The sequence below is a fragment of the Mustelus asterias genome, chromosome 10, assembly GCF_964213995.1.
Source record: "Mustelus asterias chromosome 10, sMusAst1.hap1.1, whole genome shotgun sequence".
NCBI lineage: Eukaryota > Metazoa > Chordata > Chondrichthyes > Carcharhiniformes > Triakidae > Mustelus > Mustelus asterias.
The window spans coordinates 230351-243311 of NC_135810.1; the positions used below are offsets into that span (position 1 = coordinate 230351).

Sequence of the window (12961 nt, forward strand, 5' to 3'; positions counted from 1 at the left end):
GGGGGTCAGGGGGCGACGGGGGGGTCAGGGGGCGACGGGGGGGGTCAGGGGGCGACGGGGGGGGTCAGGGGGCGACGGGGGGGTCAGGGGGCGACGGGGGGGTCAGGGGGCGACGGGGGGGTCAGGGGGCGACGGGGGGGTCAGGGGGCGACGGGGGGGTCAGGGGGCGACGGGGGGGTCAGGGGGCGACGGGGGGGTCAGGGGGCGACGGGGGGGTCAGGGGGCGACGGGGGGTCAGGGGGCGACGGGGGGGTCAGGGGGCGACGGGGGGGTCAGGGGGCGACGGGGGGGTCAGGGGGCGACGGGGGGGTCAGGGGGCGACGGGGGGGTCAGGGGGCGACGGGGGGGTCAGGGGGCGACGGGGGGGTCAGGGGGCGACGGGGGGGTCAGGGGGCGACGGGGGGGTCAGGGGGCGACGGGGGGGTCAGGGGGCGACGGGGGGGTCAGGGGGCGACGGGGGGGTCAGGGGGCGACGGGGGGGTCAGGGGGCGACGGGGGGGTCAGGGGGCGACGGGGGGGTCAGGGGGGCGACGGGGGGGTCAGGGGGCGACGGGGGGGTCAGGGGGCGACGGGGGGGTCAGGGGGCGACGGGGGGGTCAGGGGGCGACGGGGGGTCAGGGGGCGACGGGGGGGTCAGGGGGCGACGGGGGGGTCAGGGGGCGACGGGGGGGTCAGGGGGCGACGGGGGGGTCAGGGGGCGACGGGGGGGTCAGGGGGCGACGGGGGGGTCAGGGGGCGACGGGGGGGTCAGGGGGCGACGGGGGGGTCAGGGGGCGACGGGGGGGTCAGGGGGCGACGGGGGGGTCAGGGGGCGACGGGGGGGTCAGGGGCGACGGGGGGGTCAGGGGGCGACGGGGGGGTCAGGGGGCGACGGGGGGGTCAGGGGGCGACGGGGGGGTCAGGGGGCGACGGGGGGGTCAGGGGGCGACGGGGGGGTCAGGGGGCGACGGGGGGGTCAGGGGGCGACGGGGGGGTCAGGGGGCGACGGGGGGGTCAGGGGGCGACGGGGGGGTCAGGGGGCGACGGGGGGGTCAGGGGGCGACGGGGGGGTCAGGGGGCGACGGGGGGGTCAGGGGGCGACGGGGGGGTCAGGGGGCGACGGGGGGGTCAGGGGGCGACGGGGGGGTCAGGGGGCGACGGGGGGGTCAGGGGGCGACGGGGGGGTCAGGGGGCGACGGGGGGGTCAGGGGGCGACGGGGGGGTCAGGGGGCGACGGGGGGGTCAGGGGGCGACGGGGGGGTCAGGGGGCGACGGGGGGGTCAGGGGGCGACGGGGGTGTCAGGGGGCGACGGGGGGGTCAGGGGGCGACGGGGGGGTCAGGGGGCGACGGGGGGGTCAGGGGGCGACGGGGGGGTCAGGGGGCGACGGGGGGCGACGGAGGGGCCAGGGGGCGACGGGGGGGGCAGGGGGCGACGGGGGGGGGCAGGGGGCGACGGGGGGGGGCAGGGGGCGACGGGGGGGGGCAGGGGGCGACGGGGGGGGCGCAGGGGGCGACGGGGGGGGGGGGCAGGGGGCGACGGGGGGGGGGGCAGGGGGCGACGGGGGGGGCAGGGGGCGACCAGGGGGGGGGCAGGGGCGACGGGGGGGGGGGCAGGGGGCGACGGGGGGGGCAGGGGGCGAGGGGGGGGCAGGGGGCGAGGGGGGGGGCAGGTGGCGACGGGGGGGCAGGGGGCGACGGGGGGGCAGGTGGCGACGGGGGGGGCAGGGGGCGACGGGGGGGCAGGGGGTGACGGGGGGGGCAGGGGGCGACGGGGGCAGGGGGCGAGGGGGGGGCAGGTGGCGACGGGGGGGGCAGGTGGCGACGGGGGGGGCAGGTGGCGACGGGGGGGGCAGGGGGCGACGGGGGGGCAGGTGGCGACGGGGGGGCAGGTGGCGACGGGGGGGGCAGGGGGCGACGGGGGGGGGGGCAGGGGGCGACGGGGGGGGGGGCAGGGGGCGACGGGGGGCAGGGGGCGACGGGGGGCAGGGGGCGACGGGGGGGCAGGGGGTGACGGGGGGCAGGGGGTGACGGGGGGGCAGGGGGTGACGGGGGGGCAGGGTGTGACGGGGGGCAGGGTTTGACGGGGGGGCAGGGGGTGACGGGGGGCAGGGGGTGACGGGGGGCAGGGGGTGACGGGGAGGCAGGGGGTGACGGGGGGGCAGGGGGTGACGGGGGGGCAGGGGGTGACGGGGGGGCAGGGGGTGACGGGGGGACAGGGGGTGACGGGGGGGCAGGGGGTGCCGGGGGGGCAGGGGGGGGGCAGGGGGGGGGGGGGAGGCGGTGACGGGGGCGATCCTGCCGGAGCCTCGCGCGCGTTTCGGGCCAAACGGCGAAGCAGAAAGCAGCCCCCCCCCCCCCCCCCGCCCTGCCCCCCGGGAATCGGAGTGAGCGGAGAGCGGGTCCCCTCCACCCCGGCCGAAGGTCACTCACCCAGCGGCGGATGGAGCTCGGCAGCCAGCTCCACTCCATGGCCTCCCGCCCGCCGCTAATCCGCTGCTTCACGGCGCATGTCTCGGCCCCGGATCCCCGGGTGGAAGCCGCGGCGTCGCTGGAGCGGGAAGCTGGCGGTCCCGGGGAGCCGGCGGTGCTGGAGTGCCGGGGAGAGGTCCCGGGGAGCCGGCGGTGCTGGAGTGCCGGGGAGAGGTCCCGGGGAGCCGGCGGTGCTGGAGTGCCGGGGAGAGGTCCCGGGGAGCCGGCGGTGCTGGAGTGCCGGGGAGAGGTCCCGGGGAGTATTCGGGTTGAGGCTGATTGGCGGTGAAAATCCCCGGAACACTTTGTAAAGATGTGAAGGGCGGAGCCTGTGCTGCTTTAATATTAATGTTAGATATTAATGTTTAATCGCGGCGCTGCCCTGTTGCTGTTTCCAACCGCACAGGATCTGCTGTCTCAGGACAAGATCGCTCTGCCTCACTGCCCCAGGTTTCACTGTCTGCTTTTCACTGGATAGAGACTCAGAGCAGCTCATTCGACTCATCTGCTTCATGCTGGGCTAGTTTCACAACAGCCTCCTCTCACCCTGACCACTATTCACCTCCCTTCTTTTCTCCCTCATCTGTTTCTTTCCTTCCCCGTTTCCTCTTTAATTTCCAGGGAGTGATTTGCACAGCAACTTGCTTCCAGTTGGAGATTGTGAATAGGGTCAGCGGCCGAGTCCTGAGTCAAACCATGGAGTGTCAGCACCGTGCGCAAATTGAAGTCAAATCGATGTTTTAAAAATTAATTTACAAAATAATTATAATCTCCAAGTCTCGCTCTTGCACGTGTCTCTTAGCGGGATATCAATGTAAGAGCAGCTTCTGGTGGAGCAGGGCAACTCAACAGTTTCCTCCTGTCAGTGGCCACAAGTTGCTTTCGCAAGCGCTGATAGCCTCACCATTGTTCCTTCTACAAATTCTAGGTTTACTTTTGAAAGCATATAATATACTACTTGATGTACTGTTCTGCTGCTAATGCAGTTGCACAGTGGCAACAAGGTACTGTGCCAGCAATAAAAATTGCTAGTGACAACAACATCGGGTTCCAATCATCTCCAAATTTGCACCTTCGAAATCCGCAGACGTCTGACAGTTCCAAGCAAATTGTCACTTGGTAGATCAGGTGAAACGGTTATCTCTGATATGGTGATCTGCAGCTATCTGTCATGAATGAAATTTATTGCTGAATCCTCATTACCTGAGCTTGGAAAGGCTCTTTATTGACTCCTTAGCGACAAGGAAAATACCTGGAAAGGACGAACCATATCTCAAAGACTTCCCCTCTGCTGGAGAGAAGGTCTTTCTCATAGAATATGCGTGATGCAAACATCATCATTGTACGAGAACAAAGATAATCGGACTGTAACAACTACTGGGACAGCTCACTCCTTAGAGTCACTGGGAAAATCTTTACGGGGTCATTCTAAACAAGGCTTGATCAACTAGCGAACAGAGTATACCTTAGAGCAATCAGAGCCATGGCACTCCAAGTCCAGAGAACAGTTTTTGTAAACAGGACGACCCTGTATCAGATATTGGAGAAAATCAGCCATTTGACATGGCTGAAAAGTGGCCATATCACTGAAGCTTTCTGTCTCACATTCATCAAGCCAAACATGAAACATGAAATTTCAAACAATCACAACAGTAGATTGATATAGATTTATACGAAAGAAGAAGGTACTGATTGGTTGACAAGTCAACTCTGATTGACGAGCCGTTACCATGGAGAAAACAACTGGGAAGTATAGATTTCCCAAGCCCCCTGGTAATTCCAAAAAACGCAACATCACTACAAGTCATAGTCATAGAGGTTTACAGCATGGAAACAGGCCCTTCGGCCCAACTTGTCCATGCCACCCTTTTTTTAAAACCCGGAACCTAATCCCAATTGCCCGCATTTGGCCCATATCCCTCTATACCATCTTACCCATGTAACTATCTAAATGCTTTTTAAAAGATAAAACTGTACCCGCCTCTACTACCTCTGGCAGCTTGTTCCAGACACCACCCTCTGTGTGAAAAAATTGCCCCTCTGGACACTTTTGTATCTCTCCCCTCTCACCTTAAACCTATGCCCTCTAGTTTTAGACTCCCCTACCTTTGGGAAAAGATACTATCTAGCTGATCTGTGCCCCTCATTATTTTATAGACCTCTATAAGATCATCCCTCAGCCTCCCATGCTCCAGAGAAAAAAGTCCCAGCCACTCCTTATAACTCAATCCATCAAGTCCCGGTAGCATCCTAGTAAATCTTTTCTGCACTCTTTCTAGTTTTCACCTTGGCCCTGGATGCCTGAAGACGAAGTCTAAAAGAAAAATTAAATCTGTAATCGTGCTAATAACATAATCATAATCTATTCAGACCACATTCATATCCCATAGTTATTTAAATAGAGATTTCCGAGGGACAGGTTGCTAAATTCAGAGAGGGTCTAGAATTTCTTAATATTGTGCCAGGGATTAATTAGGTGCCGTATTTTAAAACTACGTCAGGTGTAAAGTAAATCAAAGCAGAATAAATTCCCACATATGTTGGGTTTATTTCTTTGAGAGTGGTTAGTGTTTGGAATTCTACACCCCAGAGAGATAAGGAGTAAGAGGGGAGAGATACAAAAGTGTCCAGAGAGGCAATTTTTTCACACAGAGGGTGGTGAGTATCTGGAACAAGCTGCCAGAGGTAGTAGTAGAGGCGGGTACAATTTTATCTTTTAAAAAGCATTTAGATAGTTACATGGGTACGATGGTTATAGAGGGATATGGGCCAAATGCAGGCAATTGGGATTAGCTTAGGGGTTTTTAAAAAAAGGGCGGCATGGACAAGTTGGGCCGAAGGGCCTGTTTCCATGCTGTAAACCTCTATGACTCTATAATAGGGTGACCAGAATTGCACACAGTATTCCAAGTGTGGCCTTACCAATGTCTTGTACAACTTCAACAAGACATTCCAACTCCTGTATTCAATGTTCTGACCGATGAAACCAAGCATGCCGAATGCCTTCTTCACCACTCTGTCCACCTGTGACTCTACTTTCAATGAGCTATGAACATGTACCCCTAGATCTCTTTGTTCTGTAACTCTCTCCAATGCCCTACCATTAACTGAGTAAGTCCTGCATTACCTCGCATTTGTCTAAATTCAACTCCATCTTGCCATTCGTCAGCCCACTGGCCCAACTGATCAAGATCCCGCTGCAATTGGAGATAACTTTCTTCACTGTCCACTATGCCACCAATCTTAATGTCATCTGCAAACTTACTAACCATGCCTCCTATATTCTCATCCAAATCATTAATATAAATGACAAATAACAGTGGACCCAGCACTGATCCCTGAGGCACACCGCTGGTCACAGACCTCCAGTTTGAAAAACAACCCTCTACAACTCTCCTCTGTCTTCTGTCGTCAAGCCAATTTTGTATCCATTTAGATACCTCACCCTGGATCCCGTGAGATTTATGCAACAACCTACCATGTGGTACCTTGTCAAAGGCCTTGCTAAAGTCCATGTAGACAACATCAACTGCACTGCCCTCATCTACCTTCTTGGTTACCCCTTCAAAAAACTCAATCAAATTTGTGAGACATGATTTTCCACTCACAAAGCCATGCTGTCCCTAATCAGTCCTTGCGTCTCTAAATGCCTGTAGGTCCTGTCTCTCAAAGTACCTTCCAATAATTTACCCACCACAGATGTGAGGCTCACTGGCCTGTAGTTCCCAGGTTTTTCCCTGCAGCCCTTTTTAAACAAAGGCACAACATTTGCCACTCTCCAATCTTCAGGCACCTCACCCCGTGAATATCGATGACTAAGTGGGAAACTATAGCTGACAACTGATGCAAAGAGTGACACCAGCTATGGGTTGGAGTTCATCACATTTAAGTATGTTTAGTTTGTGTTTCTGTATGTGTGCTAAGGGTTAAAACTTCAGTTTAGCTACATATTAAAATGGTAGCCTGTAAGTCTGTAAGTTTGGTTTCACTTTAAACATTACCTGCATTGTAATGAAAGTTTTACAATATAATAGCAATTACAGGGTTTTTAAAAATCTAAGCTGTTTCTTACCAACCAGAGGCCCACACTAAAATGCAGAAGCACTTGAGTTTGGTTGAACCAGGCAACCCAAAGGCAAGGAGCATTCCACAGGCACAGCTAGAACAGGCAGAACAATACACGGACAAAAAGTAAGTCCCAGAAACCGAAGGAGAAAGTCCTAGAAACCAGGGACAAAAGAATGTCCCTGGAAGACATTTGAATCAAAGGAACAGAGAATAGGAATACGGACAGAGTCCTATTAGGTGAAGTTAAAGAGCAGAGAAAGAGCTCCAACATTAAAAAGACAGCTCCATGAAGCAGATTTAAAGTTTGTTAGTGAGAAGTCATTGAAAGTTAGAAAGATTGGTGACACCTGAATACAGCCAGTGAAGCAGTGGTGTTCTGTTGGTGTGGCTGGGTACCTGAGAGATTGCATGGAAGGTTCAATGCATGTAGCAATCCAGGACAGAGGAATAATGAAAGGGGAGGTTGGAATCCTGGATGTGGATTCTTGATGAAGGCATCCAAGAGAAAGCCTTGTGTGGGAGAAGATCCCAAAGTGTGTTCTTCAAGAGTGGAATTTGGAAACCCTCGTGTGAAAGCCAGAGCTCTGGTGAGACCAATTGGTTCACAGTGTTACAAGCATCTGGGGGAAAACGATGAGAAATCCACAGAAGTTGTATTTGGTGGTATCAGAGTGTGGTGTGTCTGACCACAGTTTGCGTGTTTGTTTACAGGACTGCGTACTTACTGAGAACATGAGTGAAAGATACATTTTGTAATTTGTCCTTAGAAATCTGTATATTATCTGTAATGATATAGCAGGGGTGAAGGAGTAGTGCATTAAAGTTAATCTTTTCTTGCTAATAAATGTTTTTTGTTAAAAGTTCATCAACAGTCCTGTGACTTTCTCCATCCACACTTCTAAACAAAAAATAAAAGTTAGGATCTCTTAAGCCAGGTTCCACCCTGGGGTCTGACTTGTGCAGTAGTAACATCATTTGGGATCATAACAACACCACTATGACATGGTTGCAGAGGGTCTAAAGCAGATCACAGTCCTGCACAAAGGGTCTTCGTCACTGGCAAGGGACAATTTCATATATGGCACTTGTGGCAGACTGCCTCTCCAGATCTGGCTTTTTAAGCCATCAAAAGAATTGCAGCAGATGATTTCATCTGACTTCCCCAAAATTCTGTAGCTGCATTTCTATCATCACTCGAGGATGGAGATGCTAAGGTGCAGTGTTATGCTCATGAGCAGAATTTTACAGCCTCGCTCAAGCAAGACCAGAAATTCCCATCTGAGGTCAACAGAGATTTCCGTTGTCGGACCCTCTCCCATGCCGATTCTGTGGCGGGCGAGGTGGTAGTTCCGGCCCATGTGTTTCTTTCAGAATGGGAAATAGAACATAGAACATAGAAAGCCACAGCACAAACAGGCCCTTCGGCCCACAGGTTGCGCCGATCACATCCCCACCTCTAGGCCTATCTATAGCCCTCAATCCCATTAAATCCCATGTACTCATCCAGAAGTCTCTTAAAAGACCCCAACGAGTTTGCCTCCACCACCACCGACGTCAGCCGATTCCACTCACCCACCACCCTCTGAGTGAAAAACTTACCCCTGACATCTCCTCTGTACCTACCCCCCCAGCACCTTAAACCTGTGTCCTCTCGTAGCAACCATTTCAGCCCTTGGAAATAGCCTCTGAGAGTCTACCCTATCCAGACCTCTCAACATCTTGTAAACCTCTATCAGGTCACCTCTCATCCTTCGTCTCTCCAGGGAGAAGAGACCAAGCTCCCTCAACCTATCCTCATAAGGCATGCCCCCCAATCCAGGCAACATCCTTGTAAATCTCCTCTGCACCCTTTCAATGGCTTCAACATCTTTCCTGTAATGAGGTGACCAGAACTGCGCGCAGTACTCCAAGTGGGGTCTAACCAGGGTCCTATAAAGCTGCAGCATTATCTCCCGACTCCTAAACTCAATCCCTCGATTAATGAAGGCCAGTACGCCGTACGCCTTCTTGACCGCATCCTCCACCTGCGAGGCCGATTTAAGAGTCCTATGGACCCGGACCCCAAGGTCCTTCTGATCCTCTACACTGCTAAGAATGGTACCCTTCATATTATATTGCTGCTTCATCCCATTGGATCTGCCAAAATGGATCACCACACACTTATCCGGGTTGAAGTCCATCTGCCACTTCTCCGCCCAGTCTTGCATTCTATCTATGTCTCGCTGCAACTTCTGACATCCCTCCAAACTATCCACAACACCACCTACCTTGGTGTCGTCAGCAAACTTACCAACCCATCCCTCCACTTCCTCATCCAGGTCATTTATGAAAATGACAAACAGCAAGGGTCCCAGAACAGATCCCTGGGGCACTCCACTGGTCACTGACCGCCATGCAGAGAAAGAATGGAGCTGCTGTATGTAAACACTGACTAAGAGATTGTTGTTTTCATCAGGGAAACTCTCGGATTGGAATCAGCGATGTAAAAACAGAAATGTAAAAACAGATAGTTTCTACAGGTATTTAAAAAGGAAGAGAATAAGTAAACTGAGTGTTGGTTCTCCTGAGAGCGACAATGGGAGTTAATAGTAGATAATAAGGAAATGGCGGTTGAAATGAACAAATATTTTGCTTCTGTCTCCACTGTAGAAGATATAAAAACATTTCAGTAATAGCTGTATATCAGGTGGAAGGGAGAGAGGAACTTGGTGAAGTAGGGAAGCAGTACAGAGTAAATTGAAGGAGCTGAGAGCTGACAGATCCCCGGTCCTGATAGACTTCATCCTGCTGTCTCAAAACAGTTAGGCAAATGAGTTAGTTGATGCATTGGTGTTAAGTTTCCATATTTCACTGCAATCTGGAAATAGCAAATACAACCCCTCTATTCAAGAACAGAAAGAGGCAGAAAACAGAAAAAATAGGCCAATTAGCTTGATATCCATCATTGGGACGTTTCAGAATCAGTCATTAAGGAGATTATATCTGAGTACTTAGAAAAACTCAAGATTATTGGGAAAAGTCAGCAGGGTTTCATGAAAGGGAAATCATATTTAACCATTTTATTGCAGTTATTTGATGGAATAACATGCACGGTGGATAAAAGGGAGTCTGTAGTCATGCTGTACTTGACTAGAAGGCATTTCATAAGGTGCCACATCAAAGGTTACTGCAGAAAATAAAAGCTCATGGTTTGGAGGTAACACGTGAATATGGATAGAAAATTGGTTGGCTAGCAGAAAACAGAGCATGCATAAATAGATATTTTTCAGATTGGCAGGATGTGACGAGTGGAATTCTGGAGGGACTTCAACTTTTTACAATTTATATCAATGACTTAGATCAGGGGTCTCCAAACTACGGCCTGCGGGCCACATCAGGCCCGCAGTGCATCACATCCGGCCTGGATAAAATAAATTTTATTAATTCATTTATAAAACTAATTTTTTTCTTTGGCCCGCGAAAATGTGTAAAATATACAATGTGGCCCTCGTACTGAAAAGTTTGGAGACCGCTGAATTAGATGAAGGGAGTGAAGGCATGGTAGCTAAATTTACATATGACACAAAGATAGATAGGAATGTATATTGTGAAGAGGATTGGATTGCAGATGGACATAGGTTAAGTGAGCAGGTAAACATTTGGCAAATGGAGTATGATGTGGAAAAATGTGAAGTTATTCACTTGGCAGGAAGAATAAAAAGCCAGAATATTATTTATCCAGGCATTCTCATGCATAAGTCATAAAACGTTAGTATGAAAGACAGCAAGTAATTAAGAAGTCTATTGGAATGCCATCCTTTATTACAAGAGGAATCAAACATAAAAGTAAATATGCCTTATATAACTGAGGCAGTTATATAAGGCATTGTTGAGACTACATTTTGAATACTGTGTGCAGTTTTCATCTCTTTATTTAAGGAAGGATGTAAATGCATTGGAGGTGATTCAGAGGAGGTTTACTATATTGATACCTGGAAGAAGCTGGTTGTGTTATGAAGAAAAGTTGGACAGATTGGGCTTATTTCCACTGAGATTTAGAAGAGCAAGAGGTGCCTTGATTGAAGTATACAAGATCCTAAATAGTCTTGACAAGTTCGACATGAGAAAGATGTATCTTCTTGTGGGTAAGTCCAGAACTAGGGGACACTTTTAAAATTAGGGGTTGTCCTTTTAGGACAGAAATCAGGAGAATTCCTTTCTCAAAGGATTTGCAACTTTGGAACACTACCTCAGAAGGTGGTGGAAGCAGGGTTATTGAATATTTTTAAGATGGCGGTGAATGGATTCCTGTTAGGCAAGGGAATCAAAAGTAATCAGTGGTAGATGGGAATGTGGAATTCAAACAGAGATCAGTCATAAGGCTCAAGGTGCTGGATGATCTACTTCTCCTATTTGGTATGTTCGGTGCAGCACAGAACAGGTCATTTGGCTCATCTTGCCTGTGCTGGCTCTTTGAAAGAGTTCAATTATTCCTGCTCCTCTGCTCTTTCTGCATAACCCTACAAATCAGTTCCCTACAAATGCATCCAATTCCCTTTTGAAAGTTATGATTGAATCTACAATATTTCCACCATATTTGTAGGCAGCGCATTCCAGATCACAACTCGCTGCACATAAACAAGTTTCCTCACCTTTGTGGCTCAGCTGGTACCATTCTTGGCTCTGGGACACAACATTTCAGGTTAATGTTCCACTTCTGTACTTCAGCGCAAAAATCAAGGCTGCCACTTGTGGTGAACCATCGTTGGTTCCCACTAGATAGTACTGAGCCAGGGTCTGGCCAGTACTACAAGTATGTATATATGTTGCTGTTGGGGTTAGGGATGGGTTGTTCTACTTGTTGCTGTTGGGGTTAGGGTTGGGCTGTTACACCTTGTATTATAGTTATTATGGTACATCCCAGTCGGGCTCCGCCTCCTGGGAGAGGTATAAAGGTCACTGCTCTGTCTGGGACCCCTCAGTCTGGGATCGTGTATATAATTAGTAGCTTCGTTGTAACAGCAAATAAAAGCCTTTATTTCCTGAGCATCTCAAGCCTCGTGTATGATAACGCGCATCACCACTCCACTGCAGTACTGAGGGAGCTTTGCACTGTTAGAGATGCCATTTTTCAAATGGGTTGTTAAACTAAGGCTCCATAATGCCTGTTCAGATGCATGTAAATGACCAAAGATCCCATGGCACTATTTTGAAGAAGATCAGGGAACCTATCACATTGCTGTGCACAAATTGGCTGTTGACTTTTCTACATTACAACAGTCACTACATTTCAAAAGTACTTCATTGGCTCTAAACTACTTTGAGACGTCCAGTGGTCATGAAATGCGCGATACAACCATACAAATGCATTTTTTTTTTTACTTTTGCCAATACATATACTCTCAGGCATCTCTGTTCCTTCACCCTCTTTAAAGTTGTACTATTTAGTTTTGATTACTCTCCTTATTCTTCCTACCAAAATGCAAATTTCACACTTTTTTGCATTAAATTCTCTTTGCAATATGTTTGTCCATTTCACCAGTCCACCTCCTGAAGTCTGTTACAATACTTCTCATTGTTTGTATTTCTGGCTTCCAACAGTAAATTTTTTAACTATATTGTGTTTGTTAATTTCAGGCCACAGTTCAGAAGAACTCATCATTTTAAAGTTGTATTGCATCTGGAATCAATGGTATCTGGAATCTGTACATCCTGGTATACTATCTTTATTGTATTAGAAGTAAATCTTCCACAAACATTGTTAACATTATGATATCACAAAGAATACCATTTTGTACCAGATAGTCTCTCATATTTAAGCATTAAGCCTCAATCCTAGAAGTAGATCTGAATCTCCTATGTCCTGATGAGCACCCAATGTCTATTTAAATAATCATGATGTGGAGATGCCGGCGTTGGACTGGGGTGAACACGGTAAGAAGTCTCACAACACCAGGTTAAAGTCCAACAGGTTTATTTGGTAGCAAATACCATAAGCTTTCGGAGCACTGCTCCTTCGTCAGATGGAGTGGAAATGTGCTCTCAAACAGTGCAAACAGACAAAATCAAGTTGCAGAATACTGATTAGAATGCGAATTCTACAGCCAGCCAGGTCTTAAAGGGTCCGAGGGCCTTTAAGACCTGGCTGGCTGTAGGATTCGCATTCTAATCAGTATTCTGCAACTTGATTTTGTCTGTTTGCACTGTTTGAGAGCACATTTCCACTCCATCTGACGAAGGAGCAGTGCTCCGAAAGCTTATGGTATTTGCTACCAAATAATCCTGTTGGACTTTAACCTGGTGTTGTGAGACTTCTTACCGTATTTAAATAATAGCATGCCTTGAGATTGTAACATAGGCCTCTGATACTGATCTCATATGCTTTCCTATCGGGTGGGATGAGGTATCAATATAGACAAATAATCTGACTTAAAATGAATTATACAGTCTTCACTGAGTTTCAAT

At 50.9% G+C, this 12961-nt stretch overlaps 1 protein-coding gene across 1 annotated transcript in view; it reads right to left on the reverse strand.

The window, feature by feature from the left end:
• Nucleotides 1–2967, reverse strand: part of atp11a (ATPase phospholipid transporting 11A) — a gene marked incomplete at its 3' end in the record, with an annotated part of 232999 nt that extends 230032 nt beyond the window's left edge. Inside the window, exon 1 of the mRNA XM_078222717.1 lies at nt 2411–2967. Coding sequence (XP_078078843.1) covers nt 2411–2449 — 39 coding nt within the window. The remainder of the gene's footprint in view (nt 1–2410) is intronic.
• Between the last annotated feature and the right edge of the window lie 9994 nt (nt 2968–12961).